This window comes from Apodemus sylvaticus, chromosome 5 (assembly GCF_947179515.1).
Source record: "Apodemus sylvaticus chromosome 5, mApoSyl1.1, whole genome shotgun sequence".
In the NCBI taxonomy this organism is placed as follows: domain Eukaryota; kingdom Metazoa; phylum Chordata; class Mammalia; order Rodentia; family Muridae; genus Apodemus; species Apodemus sylvaticus.
The window spans coordinates 62,832,601-62,855,971 of NC_067476.1; the positions used below are offsets into that span (position 1 = coordinate 62,832,601).

Genomic DNA, 23,371 nt, shown 5'->3' on the forward strand with positions numbered 1-23,371 from the left:
AAGGGTGGGTGACCCCATCCCTCAGCCAGAGTCTGTGGTTGGTTAGTCCCAGAATATTTATGCCACTATACGATGGACAGAGATGATATAAATTTGCATTTGTAAATATCTATACAACTTAGAAATATCAGCTACTAAGACGAAATGATCCCTGGGAGGTGCTGTTGGATTCAGTTTGTTAATATCCTGTTGAGACTCTTTACTTTCATGTTTATGAGGGATATTTTATTGCTATTTTATGTTCTTTTAGTGTGCTTGTCTAACAATGAAATTAGAATAATCCTGGCTTCAAAAAATCTTTCTTCTCCTTTTTTATTTTTACAAATTTTTTAAAAGAATTTCTAAGGTTGTTTATAGAATTCAGTAATAAATTATCAGTGTCTGCTCTTACCTTTAACCTGAGACTCTTGGTCAGTGACCGTCAATTTCATCATTATTTGTAGATTCTATCTACAAATAATTACTTCCTTAGTCATTCTTGGTAGTTTACATTTGTTTGGAATTTGTCAATTCCCCTATTGGCTACAATACCTAGTTTATTAGTATTTATTCATTCTTACATTGACAGGTAGTGTCCTTTCCCGGATCCTTTCCGTGTCTCAGCAATAACATCATCTCTTCCTCTATTTCTCTATTTCTTTATTTCTTTATTTCAGGTTTATTTCTCTTTTTTTTGTTCAGATAGAGGCATGCCAGTTTAATTAACATATCTCCAAAAATCACAAAATTTACTTTACTATATCTTATATATTGTTTTGCTTGTTTTTATTTCTGTTTCATCTATTTCTTTTATCTGCTGGTTATAGTGCCTTGTAGTACTTATTTTCTGATGAATGTTTGCCTGTTTTTCCCATTGTTTTCAAAAGATACTATGATATTTTAAAAGTGATTCTTAATAAAATATTATAAATATGTATGTACCAGAATGCAGGTTCTAAAAACAGCATGCGGGAGAAGGTAAGAGGACAAGTTGCCAGAGTTCAGTCTCTTTGACTTACTTCTTGATGTAATGAGCCATAGGAATGGCTCAAATCCATTTCCTATGGATTGAGTTGAAATCTGCAAGCGTTAGCTCATTGAGCCATCTTGCTGGACCTATTCTCAGCTTCAATATAGGTCTTTATTTTGATGAGTTTTTCTCTTAGGCATGTTTTTGCTACATCCTACATCTTCTTAGTTTTTCCCACTTCCACTGGTTCAAGATTATTTCATTTCTGCTATTTTCATATATTCTGTCTTCAAGTTGATAGTTCATTCGCTCTGATCAACTCAGCCATTCATAAACTCCAATCCATTTTTCATTTTGCTCAAATGTTTTCAATACCAGAAGTTGCCTTTTAGTTTTGTGTTTTATAAAGCCAACTTCTGTGAAATTTCTAAGCTAGTCATTATCTTCCCAATATTTTTGAATTATCTCTCTTTTTTGTGTCTTTCTACGTGTGTGCATGTGTGTGTATGTCTATGTATGTGCATGTGTGTGTGTCTATGTGTGTTGCTTTCTAAAACTTACATGCTAATATCTGCTTATCAGTGTGTGCATACCATGTGTGTTCTTTTATGATTGGGTAACCTCACTCAGGATGACATTCTCTAGTTACACCCACTTGCCTAAGAATTTCATGAATTCATTGTTTTTGATAGCTGAGTAGTATTCCATATTATAAATATACCACATTTTCTGTATCCATTCCTCCTGGGAAGGCTCAGGGCAACCGTGTAGAGAAATAGCAGGACATGGAATCGGGAAGGGGGTGATTGGGGAACAGAGGGAGGGAAGAGGGCTTATGGGATTTTCAGTGAGAGGGCATCCAGGAAAGGGAAAATCATTTGAAATGCAAATAAGGAATATAAAAAAAAACCTTACATGCTTCAAACAGTTATGGATCATGTATTCCCTTGCTTTGTGGTCAGTTTCTCAGACATGATTTTGTCTTTGGGAGGTAAGATAACTCCTTAGAATTTTACATTTCTTTTTGTCTTACACTACTGACAGCAGGTTTAAATAAATGAAGATTTAGCTTTGTTGTTCAAATTGACCTGTCTTGGAGCAGTCCATCTATATTTAGATTCTTGGTCACGTTATTTCAAAGTTAGCCTTTTTTCTGTAGTTCCCTATCTGTCAAGTTTCAAAATGTGAGAAAGCGACAAAAGGATAAAACTTGAATCCTGGGCAATCAGCCTTGAAACAGTGGTTTGTAGAGACACAGCTAGCATCATGGTGAGTAGCCTGATGCCTCCAGGACACAGCTCTAGGATAGGCATAATACTGAGGCCACTAAGATGAGGTCTGAGCCCACAGGTGCTAGGTCGGCTGTGTCTGGACTTTAAAACCATGAATACAACTTTGAGATTTAGGATTCAGGACATGATCTAAATCTTGGATTTGTTCATAATACTTAGCTTGACATATATGTATGCTCATACATAAGTGGACCCTGAGTCACCTGGAACATGCCTAGAGACTTGTTTTATTCCAAAGCCTGGGCTTTGCTCAAAAGATAGGTCCATGTGTAGAGATATAGACAATGAGTTTTTATGGGTTTAAAGAGTCCAAGCTCTTTAGGAAAAAAATGTAAAAAATATCTGTGTGCATGGTATTGTTCTGGAGCCTAAATTCATGAGTTCTTTGCAGATGCAGTTTACTAGAATAGACCTGTATTCTCTCTGTAAAGAATAGAACTACAAAAATTAGACTATAGTTAGATCACAGCTGCTATGTAAAATCTTTCCTTTGGCAGGACCATAGCCTCTGCAAGATGTTTAAAGTAAGGAGGAGACCTGAAACGAAGGGCCTCACATGGCATCAATAGAATTAAATCTCATATCTCTAGGGCCTGAAAACAAACAAACAGTAACAAAAAAGCAGTAGCAGAAAAGAAACAACAATAACAACAAAAGCCTCTGCTCTCAGGGCGCTCACATTCATACAGAAATACTCACTGAGGATGTCTAATTATGACATCGTCCTTTACAATATCTGAGTATTAATTGGTACTATGTGTTGTGAAAAGCTACAAGAAGCATCATGTTAAAAATGAAATGTTCTCTTTAAGGTTGGACTCGAAGTAGTCCCTTTATATATGTGGTGAGGTTATTATCCTTCGGGCCATTGAATGACAACTAAATTCTCATATTTAATTTACTGAAATGTACTATATAGCTCAGCTGTTAATGCTGCAAAATGAAAAAAAAAGCATTTCTTGCTGTTCTGTGGATCAAACTCATGGCTATGTACATATTAGACAGAGCTCTAACATTGAAATACATCCTCAGCAATGAATAATTTCTTTACTTTCTGATTGTGTTACATGACCTTCATATTGCCCTTCTAAAACTAAAGATTCAGACTTCAGTATTTTAAATGAATATAAATCTTAATCTTAATGGGTTTAGATCTATGACTTTTATAGGTTTATTCTTCACTTTTTGCCATCACATCTGGTAGACATTTTAAAATTTGTGTTCGAGTTAAATATAAAACGACTATGCCAACCAAAGAGTTCTTTTGGTTTGAGCATATATGAGTAGTTATGTTCTTTTCCAGTTATTCAGTTCTATTCTGTACCTTCTGCTGTGGGAAGCTATACTGAATACATTAAGGTTATTCATAATATGAGTCAATGCTTGTCTCAATATCATCCAAAAAAATCAGAAGAGCCATTGAGAAAGCCAGCAACTTATGACTGATATTGTTTATACACATATGAATTTTTAAAATTCTTGGGCAATAATGATGCATGCATTGCACATGTCTATGCCAAATACATAATAATAAAAAAGTCATTCTATTTTGTGCATGACTTTTTTAACTTTAAAAGATTTTTAGAGTATAATATCATTCCATTGTTCTCTTCCTCTTCCTTCCCTCAAATCTTCTTATATAAATCCTGCACTCTTTCAAATTCATGGCCCCCCTTTTCTTTAGTACTTGTGACATGAATAAGATTTGAGCCCTTACTTCAGTTCATATCAAATTGAAAAATAGTTTGGTCCAAAACTGTTTGTTATTTTACATTTTACAACCTTAAGCTCAACTACGTATCTTTTACTCTGTTGTAGGACATTATAGAAAGTAAGAGAGAGGAGGGGGACAATAAGTAAATTATGATAGGTAAAAATATCAGGCATGCTCTTATCTGTACCCCTAATATGAAAAGGAGGTGATACTGCCATGTTTTACGTTTACAAGAGTTCTATGTAAGAGATGGAGGGGAGAAGCAGAGACTGCACCAACTTGGGGAAGTAATTGTATCTGAGTGATGAGCACTTGCTGGTCATTTTAGTTTTCTTCCTCTTTTTATTTTCTTTAAAAGTGAAGATAATTTACTACCGTAGACCCTATAACTTGAGCTTGAATATATATTCAATTAAAATGTCCATAAGTCTTGGCGCTAGCTAGTTAAACTTCTGAGCTTTGACAATCTCAGTTATAAATTAAAGAAACACTTCTAATGTACATTTCTAATATTTTAATAATGATGCCCCAGGAAGGGAGGATGCTGGTGGTGAGGATGGGGGTGGGTGGGAGGGTGGGTAAAAGTGATGGGAGGATGAATTGATGGGGAAGAACTCTCTCAGAGGCAAAAGGATGAGATAGGATGAAAAGTTCCGGGAGGGTGGACCGAAGGGGGGCAACATTTTGAAAGTAAATAATAAAATAAGTTAATAAAATAAGTTTAAAAATACTGACTAAATGAAATAATATTTTCAAATTTGAAACAGTGTGCCTATAAAAATAATGAATACATAGTACTCATTATTATTCAAAAATATATTTTCTTCAAGTCTAAGTTAATATTGATATTTTTGAAAGATTCTATTTTCTTGAAATATTAATCTGTTCCACTAAATTTTCTAAAATTTAGTGGAATACAAAAGAAAAAATTTATTATTCCCTATTGGAGCAATTTGTTTTAGAGAATAAAACCTATATCATGAAAGAAACACTAAGATTATGTAAGCAAATTTCATTGTGAGTAGAATTACATGACTTAGTGAAGAGAATTTGTAAAGAAATCTCTGCTGAAGATCATTTGAGCATTAACCCAGCAACTAATAAAACTGATTCCACTATACTATATCCTATGTATTGACTTTAAAGCTACCTCAGATACACAGATTTAAACCATGAAATCATGCTATTTATTCATTCAAATTGCCTACTTTGTAAAACATTATTTAGATTATTCAGTATAAATTCACTGAGAACTCTCAATCAATAAGATTCATTTTCAGTAATTTAAAACTTTTAAACTTCAGAAGTAACAAATAGCTTAATAGGGAACACCTGACACATATGTTGAAAAACTGTAACCCATCATTCATTCATAAAATCATACGCAAGGATTTTCCATGTTGCTAAAATGTTATCTTTTCCTGTGAAGTTAAAAATAAATTTATCTAACAATGAATAACATTTCATAAATTAATTGATGGAGTGAGTGACCTATTCATTCATAGATCTTGACAAATGATCAGTTACTAAAAGCCATGCCCCACAAATCATGGAAACTATTATTATTCTGTGCATAAATATTTTCATTACAATAAACAGCAATATAAGGAAATATTATCATTAAGTTCTTACTAGAATACATTTTAAATATAGCACATATACATATAAATGAGCAAGCATTAGCCCATTGAGCCATCTTGCCAGACTTATTCACCAATGCTTGGATTACAGACATGCCTACACTCATCCCTTTATTTCCAAATCTCAGTGTCTAGGAACATGCTATGGCAGCATACGGGAAATGAATATGTGGTTATGGTCAAATTTAAATGAATATATAAGTAAGGTTGTAATATAGAAATACAATGCAGTCTGTGATATGTGTATGAGAGAGAAAGAGAGAGAGACAGAGACAGACACAGAGATTTAGAGCCATGGGGAAATTGGAGTGGAGAAAAAAAATGGAAATGACAAATTCAGAACCCTTGTATGAAATTCTAAAATGTTTTAGTTAAATAAAATGAACCAGTGTTTCACTCCGAAAGATGCACTTGCGTGTGGCAATAAAATGGAAGGTCTCAAAGCTTTAGGCAAAGCCTGACAAGTTCATGGTTCTTCAACAGACATTAACACACCTGATTCTTGTTCTCCATCCTCTGGAAAGGAGAGTGGTAAATCAATCTTTATTCACAATAAGCATCATGGACATAATGTCCTGACCAGCTTCTTTTCTTGTCTTTTCTTTCTACATTCCATTGTTCCTTCATTCCTTTTTTCCTTCCCTCATTTCTTTCTCTCTCTCTCTCTCTCTCTCTCTCTCTCTCTCTCTCTCTCTCTCTCTCTCTCTCTCTGTCTTTCTTGTCACTTTAGATGAAGAACTTAATTTACAGAAAAGTACCTTAGGATGCAAAAATTCAATTTTAATTTCAATAAAATTTATTAGGAGATAAATTTCAATGATGAAGTAAATGAAGTTTAAATTAACAATATATTTATGCAAATACATGTGAAAAGAAAAATATACCATTTGCATATATATTTGGCAGTACATAGCTCTTCTTATAGGCTACCTTTCAGAAGATTACGGAAGAGGATTTTACAGTAGCTAAGAATTGGACAGAGAAGTGGGAGGGGGTGATTGGAGAATGGGCTTATGGGACTTATGGGGAGGGGGGAACCAGGAAAGGGGAAAGCATTTGGAATTTAAACAAAGAATATAGAAAAAAAGAATTAGAAATCTAGAGCAGAGCCAAACTGCTCTTGGAAACTTAATTTTAATGTTGGCAAAAACTGGGTCTATGTTCATTTAATGACTCTTTCTATATGATTTAATTTCTTGCTTGTACTTCTGCTGTTATGTTTTTCATTTATATTGGCTTCATCTGTGAATGGCTTGCTTTTTTAACTCATTTTTTTTCAAATTTGTTTTGCTGATTTTTTTTATTTGTGTTTCATCCTGTTTCTAGTTCTAATTGCTGGTCATTGTATTGACAACTATCGAGGCAAAGAAAATTTCCTGGAAAGCTAATGATATGCGTCCTTGATATGTTTCAGGACTATGCTGAGAAGGAGAACACTATTGCCAAAGCTCTGGAGGATCTGAAGGCAAATTTTTACTGTGAACTTTGTGACAAGCAGTATTATAAACATCAGGAATTTGACAATCACATTAACTCATATGACCATGCCCACAAGCAGGTAAGAAAAATAAATCAAAAATAAATATTTTAAAGCAATTGTCGTAGACTTAATTATTAAGACCATATTAAATGTTTTATTTTGTTTTCATCAAATTTATAAATTGTGAAGGTGCAATTCTATGATGATGAATCAAGTTTTAAATGACAATATCAATGTTAGAAAGAAATGGCTAATGTTGAAAATTCAAGTCACAAATAAATGTCCTTTTTCACATTTGTTTTCAAAGCAATAAAATGAAGAAAATGATCTGCTAAATGTCCTCAAATATATAACATTTTGAAAAATTTTGTTCAAAACTATAACCATTTAACAGAAGCAAACTTTTATATATATGGTCTTGCATTGCTTTAACAATAAGTTACATGTACTAGAAAATGAATCTTTAGTTATTTTTTAATTATGTAAATTTCTATAGCATGCATTTATACAAGCGAAGACATCTATGAGGTCAGTAGGTACTATACTCTTAAGTGACTGCAATTGTTGAATATTTCTTGTACAACTGACAAAAATCTTCTAGACATCATGATTGTGTTCTGAACAAGTGTTATAGATTAAAACTGTCTTGAAAATTCATGGGGAAAATGTTTTAGGGGTCTTGATTAAATACATCCATGATTTGTATATGCCTTAGTTTATTTATGTGTATTAAGAAGTGAAGTTAATATTGATTTTATTTTCTAATATGCCTGATATTTATCATGACAACATTATTTGTTGTTTCTCTAATAATGGAATGTCAATTTATACATATTTTATTTGTCAAACATCGCCCACAAACATCATTCAAATTTAATTTTAGTAAAGACAAAATAAATATGTTTGAACAGATGAACTTCCACCAACTTTTCATTAATATTGGGTTAAAATTTGATGAATTATCTAATAGAAAAGGAAAGATTAGGATAAAATTATCTCATTAAGTGCTTATAAGACAATTGTGTGCACTGAATTTTACTGTCAATGTTCCTGTCTTTCATATTAACTAAATTATGCTCAGAAAAGCTGCAGTAGGAGGAAAGTAATTCTTCAATTACACACATTACTAATTAAGGCTTGTTTAGCTTAAGGATCTGTCCTTGATTTATTTCTTCCCCCTGTTGTGTAGTAGATCTCTGATTCCACAAGCAAAGACAACAGTTTTGATAGAACAATCCCTCTTCTTACATCAGAATGAATCTACTTACATATACTTAATTCAAATATTATGACCCACAAGCCAATAGTAAAATTTCATGGATTTTGGAAATTGTTCAATAATGTTTTATTTTATTTACTTATTTTTTTGATGTGACACTTCTTTGATTAATCCTATATACTTAACATTTTAACATTATAATTGTCATTTTACAAAGGACCAGTTACTCCAAACTCATGAATGTACCTATATTATTTCGAGATTACTTATTATCTTTTTCTATTTTTACAATACATGACAAAATCAATAATAATTTTATTCAAAAGTGCAAGTTCACTTCTGTAAGCCTAAGAACTTTCCTTTTTCCTAGACCATGAATTTAGCATAGTTTACTCTTTTAAAATATTATAGATCTCACTTAAACAAACAAACAAACAAAACCCAAGGCGGGACACAGGATTCTCAGGCTATGAAAACTAAAGAATCCTTGTGGCATTCAAATGTCTACCTTATCCTAAAATTTCTGTCAATTTTCTTAGAGAATAAAGCATACAATATTAATACAAAAAAAACACAAAATAAAATGCAAAAACCAGTATATATATACATATTATATATATAATAAATATATATATTATATATATACTAGTCCTTAGTGACTATGAAGAATGTCTTTTTTGTATATTTTTCTTTTATTGAAAACAATTTCCTTCCACACAACCCCCCCCCCCCACACACACAAACACACACATTCTATTCTCATAACCTAAAAGAAATCAGAATGGACTGGCTTGTCATTTAAGGTCTTTCAGGTTCCCACTTGACCATAATAAATACTATTAAGCCTTACACAGATGGATCATCAAATGTCATAAATGCTACTAAACAGCATAGTCATAGTTCATTAATTCAAAGTGAGCATTGATAGTTCTTGTCATGAGCAAAACCTTAGATAATGATAAGATATCTGGAAACATTTGAATCTTTGCTATCACTTTTTACTTTGTTATGAGACAGTGGCATACGAATGACAGTGTCTCCGTAGAAAGTTATCCTCATCTTTCAACGAAGGTTTCAGGCCAATAGATGCTCTAAGTGGTATAGAAAGAAAGGCACAAATTGCTGGTGGAAATTTTTATAATTTTTTTCTTCTAAAAACTTGGAAGGTGGAATACTACAAACAAAACATAAAATATCCACTACCCAACAATATCTGAATCTACTATCGAAAATACATATCTTCACCATGATTAATTCTTTTCATGAACTAAGGAAGCTGACTTGTTGAATTTACAAATTAAATGCACAATAGAAATCAATACATTGGACTTTCAGACAGTTAAAGGGTAGAGAACATGGAAATAGCTATTTGAGAGGGATCTGTTATCTGAGCTTTCTGTTCCTTGAGCATTACGAAGTCGTTCTTCAATTCACGTAACACAGATGGTCTTAAAATCATCCCTAAGCTCTTGTAATTTGTATTCATTCCTTGTTATTTTTTTCTCCTCACGTGCTTTTATATAGCCTAGTTTTAACCATGTTCTGATCAGTATAACATCTATTATGCCTTCATTTACAATTTATTATTTTATTTTTATACTTTTAGCTCTAGAATTTATATAATTTAAAAAATTATGTTTATTACTTGAGTTTTCTCTGTTAAAATTCTGATTATTTCTATTTATTTTTCCATTTCATTGAATTTCTTTAAAATAATTATTTTAATGGGATTTTAAAATTATTTCATATGCCTTGCTGTCTCTTTGGCTGCTGCTACTGTTTCTTTCAGTCTTGAAGTGGTGATTATTTCCTGAATGATCTTTCTTCTGGGTCGGATGTGAAGTCATTTCAACGTTGAACTATTTGGTATTTATTCCTCTCTTTATAATCTGATTTTCTTTGTGTCTGGCCTTCCAAAAATTCCAAGCACCCTGCTTATTTTCTTTTAGCTTGAATCATATCCCTATTTTGGTACAGAATCATTTAAGTCCAAATTTTCCACAACTGTGCTATTGATCTGCAGTTGGTTGTTCATTTTGGAAGGCAATGCCAGGTCAAATATGATTCCATTAAATACCATTGAATGTTATTCCTTATTAAATTTGGAAGTACCTAATAATGGGAATCTAGCATACGGGTCTCTCGCAGATGCCATAGTGTCCCATAATGTATTAGGAGGTGTAATAGTGGGAAGAGTGAAAGCATATGAACACAGCAAGAATGCTAATAGAATGGGAAGGTTTTTCCCACCTGACCACAAAACTTGTATTGGCAGCTCCATCCTTAAGCTGTGGTCCTTAGGGAGATCTGGTCACTGAGATCTGGTAGTGTTAGGTTTCACCAAGTGGCACTAAGTGCCAAGACCATGTCCTGTGCTTACCACCCTGTTTTCCTATAAAATCAATCTTGCTCCATATTGCACTGTCTAAACGTGAGATAGAATTTGTGAAGAATTTTCTTTGATCAGTAAGACAGATAGTAATTATTCTATCCTTGAGTCTCACAAGATACAAATATCCAAACACTGTCAGAGATAAACAAGTATCCTGAAGCTGGTGGGAAACAGTCTACATCCACCTCATCAGGGTTAATTCTTTGCCTGTTGGAAGCTATTGATTAGAATTCACTTGTGACCAATCACCTGTGAGTAGCTGTGATAACCGAGACAAAGGGACAGTTGGTATAGATATTACATGTCAACAAGGCTGATGAGGGCCTAGTTCACAGATAGTCCATGCGGAAGTCTAAAATAGACTTGCACTGTGTTGTAGTGATTGCTCATGCTATGCTCCAGACATATGCAAAGCTGTTAGTGATTCAGCTTGAATCAGTTTACAGCATACAAGTCTCTTTCTGATGCCTTAGTGTCCTAAAAGACTAGTGTCTGCATTTTGGTTTCCAGCCTGTTGCTTGGTCTTAATCTTGTGGGCTTCCCACAGCTATCCCCTGCAAAGTCCTATATTGTTCCTGGAAGCTGTGTCTCAGTGGATGGAGTCTTGTTCTCTTCTTTGCTGCCTGAGGTTATGGGAGGATGCAAGGGGTGATTCCTTACTAACATTTGCAGAATATCATCTGGCAGATAGCAGCACAGAGACTCTCAAGAGTCTATCAACAAAGAGAAAATTTGACTTTGGGCAGGAAAATGACAGATTGATTACAAGCCATTATTTTGAGCTGTATTTTAACAATAACTATTATTTTGTTGGTTTTTGTTGGTTTATATTATGGGACAGGAGGCAGAGTTTCTGTACATAGGCCTGGCTGCCCTAGAACTCATTGTAAACACCAGGCTAGTTTTGAACCCAGACAGGTCCATCAGACTTACCTCCATAGTTCCTGGGATTAAAGTCTTGTGCCATTACAACATAATGATAGTTACTATTTTTAGAATATTGGAATTAAAAAGAAAAGAAAAGGCAAGAGGAGACTTCTTACCATGTGTGGATTTCAGCTTCTCACATGGTGATGTTGACAGTGGGCTATTCACACACACTCTTTCATCACCGGATTCTCCTTCCCTATTACTTTGCCAAGATATTTATTTAAATTAACAAATGATTTGATTTTTTTATAAATATACTTGAGCATCTTGGTGATAATATAAATTTCCTTCTATCATCCATTAACATGGCAATGAGATCAGTTGCTTTTTTAGATATGATGAAAGCCTTGTCTGAACTGTCTCCATCCAGATCAACATTCGTAATGGGTTGTTGGATTAGAGTTTTCTACTCATGTTCATGATTGAGATTAGTTTTTTATTAGATTTTTATGCACACCTCTTTTGGAAAAAAAAAGAAATCATAGAGTTCTTTTAAGGATTGGTATATATTCCAATACCCTGTCATTCTCACAGTATACCCATAAGCATGCTGTGATTATTATGCCAAATAATAACAAATATAACAAATTGCCCTTATAATATGATTTTATTATTGACTAAAAGGAAACAGTTTAAGATATTGTCAAAGAAGATGAAAGTCTAAAGGCAATATCTTAGTAAACTTTATGATTTTTGCTAGTTATATATTGACCCAAATATATATCAAGATTTATCAAAGTTTGAAAGTTTATATAATCTTAGTATATCTATATGTATTGATGAGGAAAATACATATGATTAATAACATATAAATATGTAACAAATACATAAAGAGGCACTTAGTCATGTGTGTACCTCACACTGATTCTGTTACCAACTGCTGATGCAAATGTGTCTTTCCATCTTAGTCCTCCTAGGTTTCGATTATTCCTCCTAAATGCTATGGTATAGAAGAGTGAATTTCATTAATCTGTCTAGATATGAATTTCAGAAATTCAATATATAGTCCATAAGCATCAATTATCACTATATACTGTACTTGACACATTATTTTATATTTTAAGTGATTCTTCTTCATTCAATGTGAATACAATGGTTTTCAGTAGTGTACTATCCTTCAAAATTTTATTCTCTGCAAGAAAACTAAAAGATCAAACACTCAGCACCAGGCTAAAAGAAAAGATTTTCCTCTAAGCAATTTGACCTATTCATCTGCTGTTCAAGTCAAGTCACATTGAGCCTGCCCACTCCCCTGGCTGCCTATTGGCAATTCAGAGTTATTTTCCCTGTAAGAAATTTGTCACATTGATGCAATGGAGAGATAGAGCAGGGAATGATTGCTTTAGTCCTAGAGCTTCTCAAACACCTTGATTTTTTTTGCTTTAGTGGCAGCCGAAATACCTCCCAAAAGGCAGTGATGTGACCTTCACCTCAGCAAGTCAAGACTCCGAGGCTTGCAGCTTGCTGCTTTGTTCTTCCCGAGGGGAAGGCAAGGTCAGGCCAGGTTATTGAGAAGCATTATTCCTGCAGAGAGTCCTATAGCTATGAAAACGGAAGAGCTTTATTTACAAATTTTAGTATTTCTAAAGGATTTCAAATGCTCTTCAGTGACACTTGAGAAAGAAATCATTTCTCAATATCTGTGTGCCAGCATATAAAATTAATGGCGAATTGAAAATAGCATATATATGGTAAAATTATTTTCAATATTTTCTGTGCATGTGATGTGGTTCAGTGTAATATTATGCTTTGTTTAAATATGGTATTACTATATTCATTTCATTTCACTTTTGATGTTATAATTAAATATAACATTTCTCCCTCTTCTTCTCTACAAAGCCTCTCAAATATTTCTCCATCTACATACATATATATTCCTAATAAAACCTGTTCAATTCACATAATGCCACTTGTATGTATGTTTTCAGAAATAACTTTGACACTGGACAACCAATTGGTTTGCTCTTCCCTAGGGAAAACCTACAGGTGATTCTCCTCTCTGTCTCTTATAGCACTGGAATGCTGGGATTACATAAGTGTAGCACAGCATTTCGATGTTTTTGACTTATTCACTTTAAATACTGTTCACTGCCTGCTAATGGTCAGCCCCTCCCACAATACTTCATTCCTCATCCCCTTCTTCTCTGAGCAGTGTATCTCTAAACCTGGTGCTTCATGTCTCTGTAAGGCTAGGCATTTCCTCTCTCTCTGAGGCCAGAGCAGGTAACCCAGTTAGAAGAACATATCCCACATACAGGCAACAGGTTCTGGGATAGGCTCCAATCCTATGTTAAAGCTCAAAATCAAACTCAGGTCATTGGGCTTATACTAAAAATAATTTTTACTCTCTTAGCCATCTAAATGATGTTTCTTCATAGTACTTTACTAGTTTTGTTGGCATTACCTTTGGAATTGTATATTTTATTTTTATTATGTTTTGCTAATATTTATTAATAAATATATTTATCTACCTTGCAAAGTAATTTATGCACTTTTTTTTTGCCTTTCCTATGTAGTGTTACTTTTAGTTTTGTTTTGAAGAAATTGAGAAACTTTCTGGGAACTATCATTAATATATTCCAACTTATTCAGAAGAAATTGATTCTGAATAATATAAATGTGTAAATCTAACATTCTTATTATATGTGGATTTGGTACCAGTATATTCTTGGATATCAGAATTTTAATTGTTGTTAATTCCTTTCAAAAGTGATTATTCCATTATTTAAATAAGGATCTCATAATATGTTATGATCTTTCTGACATTTATAGAAATGAATATACCTCTATTTATATTCTCTGTAAGTGGTAAATATGATTTAGAACAAAGAAAATTAATTGTCCTTTAAGTTTAGAATCATCAGAGGGAGCCGACTGGTCCTAGCATGCACCTTTTATGCTAGTGTATAAAGAAAATTCCAGCTCAGCTGGGGCTTTGCAGAGAAACCCAGTCTTGAAAAGCCAAAGGAGAAACAAAACAAAACAAATCATATAAGAAATTACACACACACACACATACACACACACACACACACACACAAAACATATTTTTCCGGGTTCTCTAATTTGAAGCAGCCCAGATGATTGTAATGTGAGCCCAGGATTCTAAAGAATGTAGAGGTTAGCAGAGAGGTTACTGCTTTCATTACTTGTAATGATACCTGTGTTCTTTAGTGATCAAGAAGATATTGGGAAACAAAAAAGCATTATTACAAACCCAAAGCAAGTTTTTAAAAGCCATTCAACGGGAATGAAAATCAAAGCATTGAAAATAGGGATACTCTCTAGAGAACCAACAGGAGCAGGGTATTAGTTTGCCTATCCCCTTCCACCCCTTCTACTACTCCCTCCTCCCCTGTGACTCTCCCTTGCTGTCGGATGTGGGAGACCTGTGCCACATTGGGCATGGAGAGGACACCACTTCCTGATACTCTCTAGAGAACCAACAGGGGCAGGGTATTAGAGAAGCTACAGGAGCAGGACATTCGAGAAATGGCAGGAGCAGGGCACTCAACCCTTGCCAAGTCTGCCACAGGGGAGACCCCATCGCCTGATACTTCCTGGAGAATCAGTTGTTTTCAGGGCATTGCACAGAAAAAGAATTCCAGGAGTACAGAAACACAGGCCTGCAGGATAGAGAAGATAGTGTCAGCAAGATCGGCTAACACCAGAGATAACAAGATAGCCAAAGGCAAACACAAGATCATTACCAACAGAAACCAAGGCAACATGGCACCATCAGAACCCAGCTCTCCCACAACAGCAAATCCTGCATACACATCAGAAAAGCAAGAACCAGATTTGAAATCACATCTTATATCACTGATGGAGGACCTCAAGGAGGACATAAATAACTCCCTTAAAGAAATACAATAGAACATGAGTCAACAGGTAGAAAGACGAGAATATGGATCAAAAGGTAGAAGCCCTTAAAGAGGAAACACAAAAATCTCTTTTTTTTTTTACTTTATCTTTTTTTTGTAAATTTGGTATATTGTTTATTTACATTTCAAATTATTTCCCCCTTTCTGGCTCCCCACTCCCCAAAAGTCCCATAAGCCCTCTTCCCTCCCCCTCATCCCCCATCTACTCCTTCCCACTTCCCTGTTCTGGAATTCCCCTATACTGCTGCACTGTGTCTTTCCAGAACCAGGGGCCACTCCTCCATTCTTCTTGGACAACATTTAATATGTGGATTATGTCTTGGGTATCCAAAGTTTCTAGGCTAATATCCACTTATCAGTGAGTGCATATCGTGATTGTTCTTTTGACACTGGGTTACCTCACTTAGTATGATGTTCTCCAGCTCCATCCATTTGTCTATGAATTTCATGAATTCATTGTTTCTAATGGCTGAATAGTACTCCATTGTGTAAATATACTACATTTTTTTTGTATTCATTCCTCCGTTGAGGGATACCTGGGTTCTTTCCAGCTTCTGGCTACTACAAATAGGGCTGCTATGAACATAGTGGAGCATGTGTCCTTACTGCATGCCAGGGAAGTGGTATATGCCCAGCAGTGGTATAGCAGAGTCCTCCGGAAGTGTCATGCCCAGATTTCTGAGGAACCATGGACTCAACAGTCAAAAGAAATGCAAAAAGCTTGTAACCCAAAACATCCAGGAAATCCAGGACACAATGAGAAAGCCAAACCTAAGGATTATAGGCACTGAAGAGAGTGAAGATTTACAACTTAAAGGGCCAACAAATATCTTCAACAAAATTATGGAAGAAAACTTCCCTAACCTAAAGAGACAGAAGCCCATGAATATACAAGAAGCCTACAGAACTCCAAACAGACTGGACCAGAACAGAAATACCTACAGTCACTTAATAAGCAAAACCCCAAATGCACTAAACAAAGAAAGAATACTTAGGGCAGTAAGAGAAAAAGGACAAGTAACATATAAAGGAAGACCTATCAGAATTACACCAGACTTCTTACCAGAGACCATGAAAGCTAGAAGATCCTGGGCAGATCTCATGCAGACTCTAAGAGCACACAAATGCCAGCCAAGACTACTATACCCAGTGAAACTCTCAATCACTATAGATGGAGAAACCATGATATTCCATGACAAAACCAAATTTACACAGTATCTTTCCACAAACCCAGCCCTACAAAGGATAATGGGGGAAAACACCATTACAATGAGGGCAACTATACCCTGGAAAAATCAGGATATTAAACTTCTTTCATCAAACCCAAAAGAAGATAACCACACAAGTATAAAATTAACATGAAAAATGATAGGAAGCAATAACCACTACTCCTTAATATCTCTTAACATAGATCGATCAATCCCCCAATAAAAAGACATAGACTAACAGATTGGTTATGTAAACAGGACCCTACATTTTGCTGCATACAGGAAACACACCTCATTGTCAAAGACAAACACTATCTTAGAGTGAAAGGCTGGCAGACAATTCTACAAGCAAATGGTCTCAGGAAACAAGCCGGAGTTGCCATTCTAATATTAGATAAAATTGACTTTCAACCTGATGTCATCAAGAAAGACATGGAAGGACACTTCTTGATGGTCAAAGGAAAAATCCAACAAGAAGAACTCAAAAAATCTCTTAATGAAATACGTGAGAATATGGGTCAACAGGTTGAAACACTTAAAGAGGCAATACAAAAATCCCATAGGGAATTATGGGAGAACATGGGTCAACATGCAGAAACCCTTAAAGAGGAATCATAAAAATCCCTAAAAGAAACACAGGAGAACATGGATCAACAGGAAAAAGCCCTTAAAAAGGTAACACAAAAATTCCTTAAAGAATTTCAGAAAAAAAAAAGTGAAGGAATCGAACAAAACTATCCAGGATCTAAACCTGGAAATAGAATCAACAAAGACATCACAAAGTGAGACATCTGTGAAAATAGAAAACCTTGGAAAGAATTCAGGAGTCATAGATTCAAACATCAACAACAGAATACAAGAGATAGAAGAAAGGATTTTGGATGCTGAAGATTCCATAGAATTCATTGACTCAACAGTCAAAGAAAATGCAAAATGCAAAAAGCTTGTAACCCAAAATGTCCAGGAACTCCAGGACACAATGTAAAGACCAAACCTAAGGATTATAAGCATAGAAGAAAGCAGGGGTTTACATCTTAAAGGCACAATAAATATTTTCAACAAACTTATAGAAGAAAACTTCCCTAACCTAAAGAAAGAGATGCCCATGAACATACAGGAAGCCTACAGAACTCCAAACAGATTGGAACAGAGCAGAAATTCCTCCTGTCACATATTAATCAAAACACCAAATGCACTAAACAACGAAAGAATATTAAAAGCAGTGAGAGAAAAAGGTCAAGTAACATATAAAGGCAGACCTATCAGAATTACATTAGACTTCTTACCAGAGACTATGAAAGTCAGAAGAGCCAGGGCAGATATCATACAAACTCTAAGAGAACATAAATGACAGCCCAGACTACTATACCCAGCAAAACTTTCAATTACCATAGATGGTGAAAACAAGACATGCCATGACAAAAGCAAATTTACACCGTATCTTTCCACAAATCCAGCTCTGCAAAGGATAATGGGAGGAAAATACCAACATAAGACAGTGAACGACACTGTAGAAAAATCAATAAGGTAATCTTTCATCAAACCCAATAGAAGATAGCTACACAAGCAGAATGTCACCTTTAACTAAGAAGATAACAGTAAGCAACAATCACTTTTCCTTAATATCTCTTAATATCAATGGTCTCAATTCCCCTATAAAATTACATATGGGCTGGATATGTAAACAGGACCCAACATTTTGCTGAATACAAGAAACCCACCTCAGTGACAAAGACAGGCACTAAGAGTCAAAGGATGGAAAACAATTTTCCAAGCAAATGGTCCCAAGACACAAGCTAGAGTGGCCATTCTTTTTTTTTTTTTAAAGATTTATTTATTATATGTGAGTACACTGTAGTTATCTTCAGACAGACCAGATCTCATTACAGATGGTTGTGAGGCACCATGTGGTTGCTGGGAATTGAACTCAGGACCTTTGGAAGAACAGTCAGTGCTCTTAACCACTGAGCCATCTCACCAGCCCCCTAGAGTGGCCATTCTTATATCGGATAAAATTGACTTTCAACCAAAAGTTGTCAAAAAAGATAAGGAGTGACACATCATATTGGTCAAAGGAAAAGTCTACCAATATGAACCCTCAGTTCTGAACATCTATGCTCTGAACGCAAGGGCACCCACATTCAGAAAAGAAACTTTACTAAAGCTCGAAGCTCACATTGCACCCCACACAATAATAGTGGGAAACTTCAACACCCCACTTACAAAAATTGACAAGTCATGGAATCAGAAACTAAACAGAGATAAAGTGAAACTAACTGAAGTTATGGACCAACTGGATTTAACAGATATTTATAGAACATTCCTCCCTAAAGCAAAAGAATATACCTTCTTCTCAGCACCTCATGTTAACTTCTCCAAAACTGACCATATAATTTGTCACAAAACAGGCCTCAACAGATATAGAAATATTGACATTATTCCATGTATCTTATCAGATCACCACAGCCTAAGGCTGGTCTTAAGCTCAAACAAAAGCAATGGAAAACACACATACACATGGACTTTGAAAAATGCTCTTCTCAATGATAGCTTGGTCAAGGAAGAAATTAAAGACTTTTTATAATTCAATGAAAATGAAGAGACATCATACCAAAATTTATGGGACACAATGAAAGCAGTGCTAATAGGAAAACTCATAGCTCTGTGTGCCTCCAAAAAGAGAATGGGGAGATCTTACACTAACAGCATGACAGTCCACTTGAAGACTCTAGAACAAAAGGAAGCAAATACCCCCAAGAGGAGTAGAAGGCAAGCAATAATCAAACTTAGAGCCAAATTTAACCAAACAGAAACAAAAAGAACTATACAAAGAATCAACAAAACAAGGAACTGGTTCTTTGAAAAAAATTAACAAGATAGATAAACCCTTAGACAGACTAACCAGGGGGCACAGAGACAGTATCCAAATTAATAAAATCAGAAATGATTTTCTCAAAGAACCAGCTCCTGGATTCGTTAATTCTTTGTACGGTTCGCTTTGTTTCCAATTGATTGATTTCAGCCCTGAGTTTGATGATTTCCTGCCCTCTACTCCTCCTGGGTGAATTGGCTTCTTTTTGTTCCAGGACTTTCAGGTGTGTCATTAAGCTGCTAGTGTATGCTCTCTCCATTTTCTTTTTGGAGGCACTCAGGGCTATGAGTTTACCTCTTAGCACTGCTTTCATTGTGTCCCTAAGATTTGGGTATGTTGTGCCTTGATTTTCATTAAATTCTAAAAAGTCCCTGATTTCTTTCTTTATTTCTTCTTTGGTCAAGGTGTCATTGAGTAGAGTATTATTCAGCCTCCATGTGTGTGTGGGATAAACCTTTAGCCAGACTGACCAAAGGGAACAGAGAAAGTATCCAAATTAACAAACTTAGAAATGAAAAGGGAGATATAACAACGGAAACTGAGGAAATCCAAAAAATCATCAGATACTACTACAAGAGCCTGTACTCAACACAACTGGAGAATCTGGAGGAAATGGACAATTTCCTTGACAGATACCAAATATCAAAATTAAATCAGGACCAAATAGATCGTCTAAACAGTCCCATAACGCCTAAAGAAATAGAAGGAGTCATAGAAAGTCTTCCAACCAAAAAAAGCACAGGACCAGATGGTTTCAATGCAGAATTCTATCAGACCTTCAAAGAAGAGTTAACACCAATATTCTTCAAGCTATTCCACAAAATAGAAACAGAAGGAACACTACCCAATTCCTTCTACGAAGCCACAATTACGCTGATACCAAAGCCACACAAAGATCCAACAAAGAAAGAGAACTTCAGACCAATTTCCCTTATGAACATCGATGCAAAAATACTCAATAAAATTCTTGCCAACCGAATCCAAGAACACATCAAAACGATCATCCACCATGATCAAGTAGGCTTTATCCTGGGAATGCAGGGTTGGTTTAATATACAGAAATCCATCAATGCAATCCACTACATAAACAAACTCAAAGAAAAAAAACACATGGGATGCTGAAAAAGCATTTGACAAAATTCAGCATCCTTTCATGCTTAAAGTCTTGGAAAGAACGGGAATTCAAGGCCCATACCTAAACATAGTAAAAGCAATATACAGCAAACCGGTAGCCAGCATCAAACTAAATGGAGAGAAACTTGAAGCAATCCCGCTAAAATCAGGGACTAGACAGGGCTGCCCCCTCTCTCCTTATCTTTTCAATATTGTACTTGAGGTACTAGCTCGGGCAATTCGACAACATAAGGAGGTCAAAGGGATACAAATTGGAAAGGAAGAAGTCAAACTATCATTATTTGCAGATGACATGATAGTCTACCTAAGTGACCCAATAAACTCCACTAGAGAACTCCTACAGCTGATAAACAACTTCAGCAAAGTGGCAGGTTATAAAATCAACTCAAGCAAATCAGTGGCCTTCCTATACTCAAAGGATAAGCAGGCTGAGAAAGAAATTAGGGAAATGACCCCCTTCACAATAGCCACAAACAGTATAAAGTATCTTGGGGTGACTCTTACCAAACATGTGAAAGATCTTTACGACAAGAACTTCAAGACTCTGAAGAAGGAAATGGAAGAAGACCTCAAAAAATGGGAAAACCTCCCATGCTCATGGATCGCCAGAATCAATATAGTTAAAATGGCCATTTTGCCAAAAGCAATATACAGATACAATGCAATACCCATCAAAATCCCAACTCAATTCTTCACAGAGTTAGAAAAAGCAATTAACAAATTCATCTGGAATAACAAAAAACCCAGGATAGCTAAAACTATTCTCATCAACAAAAGAAATTCTGGGGGAATCAGTATCCCTGACCTCAAGCAATACTACAGAGCAATAATGTTAAAAACTGCATGGTATTGGTACAGTGACAGGCAGGCAGATCAATGGAACAGGATTGAAGATCCAGAAATGAACCCACACACATATGGCCACTTGATCCTCGACAAAGGGGCTGAAAACATCCAATGGAAAAAAGATAGCCTTTTCAACAAATGGTGCTGGTTCAACTGGAGGTCAGCATGCAGAAGAATGCGAATTGATCCATCTTTATCGCCTTGTACTAAGGTCAAATCCAAATGGATCAAGGACCTCCACATAAAGCCAGACACTCTGAAGCTAATAGAAAAGAAACTGGGGAAGACCCTTGAGGACATTGGTACAGGGAGAAAATTTCTGAACAGAACACCAAAAGCGTATGCTCTAAGATCAAGAATTGACAAATGGGACCTCATAAAATTACAAAGTTTCTGTACTGCAAAGGACACCATCAAAAGGACAAATCGGCAACCAACAAATTGGGAAAAGATCTTCACTAATCCTACATCAGATAGAGGGCTAATATCCAATATATACAAAGAACTTAAGAAATTAGACTCCAGAAAACCAAACAACCCTATTAAAAAATGGGGTACAGAGTTAAACAGGGAATTCTCACCTGAAGAACTTCGGATGGCTGAGAAGCATCTTAAAAAATGCTCAACTTCATTAGTCATTAGGGAAATGCAAATCAAAACAACCCTGAGATTTCACCTTACACCAGTCAGAATGGCTAAGATTAAAAATTCAGGAGACAGCAGGTGTTGCCCAGGATGTGGAGAAAGAGGAACACTCCTCCACTGCTGGTGGGGTTGCAAATTGGTACAACCACTCTGGAAATCAGTCTGGCGGTTCCTCCGAAAACTGGGCACCTCACTTCCAGAAGATCCTGCTATACCACTCCTGGGCATATACCCAGAGGATTCCCCACCATGTAATAAGGATACATGCTCTACTATGTTCATAGCAGCCCTATTTATAATTGCCAGATGCTGGAAAGAACCCAGGTATCCCTCAACAGAAGAGTGGATGCAAAAAATGTGGTATATCTACACAATGGAGTACTATTCAGCCATTAGAAACAATGAATTCATGAAATTCGTAGGCAAATGGATGGAGCTAGAAAACATCATACTAAGTGAGGTAACCCAGACTCAAAAGGTGACTCATGGTATGCACTCACTAATAAGTGGATATTAACCTAGAAAACTGGTATACCCCAAACATAATCCATACATCAAATGAGGTACAAGAAGAAAGGAGGAGTGGCCCCTTCTTCTAGAAAGACTCAGTGAAGAAGTATAGGGCAAAACCAGAACGGCGAAGTGGGAAGGGGTGGGTGGGAGGACAGGGGGAGAAAAGGGGGCCTATGGGACTTTCAGGGAGTGGGGGGCTAGAAAAGAGGAAATCATTTGAAATGTAAATAAAAAATATATCGAATAAAAAAAATAAAACTAAAAAAAAATCAGAAATGAAAAGGAAGACATAACAACAGAAACTGTGGATATTCAAAAAATCATGAGATCCTACTACAAGAGTTTATACTCAACAAATTTTGAAAACTTGGATGAAATGGATAACTTTCTGTGTACATACCAGGTGCCAATGTTAAAACAGGATCAGATAAACCATCTAAATAGTCCTATAAGCCCTGAGGAAATAGAAGCAGCCATTAATATCCTCCCTTAAAAAACAAACAAACAAACAAACAAACAAAAAAAACAAACCTAGGACTAGATGGGTTTAGCAGGGAATTCTATCAGATCCTCAAAGAATTAAGACTGATACTCTTCAAACTTTTCCATGAAATTGAAACCCAAGGAACACTACCCAGCTCTTTCTATGAAGT

At 35.4% G+C, this 23,371-nt stretch overlaps 1 protein-coding gene across 1 annotated transcript in view; it reads left to right on the forward strand.

Annotated features, from left to right (window-relative positions):
* Znf804a (zinc finger protein 804A) overlaps nucleotides 1-23,371 on the forward strand; it is a 232,067-nt gene that overhangs the window by 189,410 nt on the left and 19,286 nt on the right. The window contains exon 2 of the mRNA XM_052181171.1: nucleotides 7,010-7,153. Within this exon, the coding sequence (XP_052037131.1) occupies nucleotides 7,010-7,153 (144 nt within the window). The remainder of the gene's footprint in view (nucleotides 1-7,009; nucleotides 7,154-23,371) is intronic.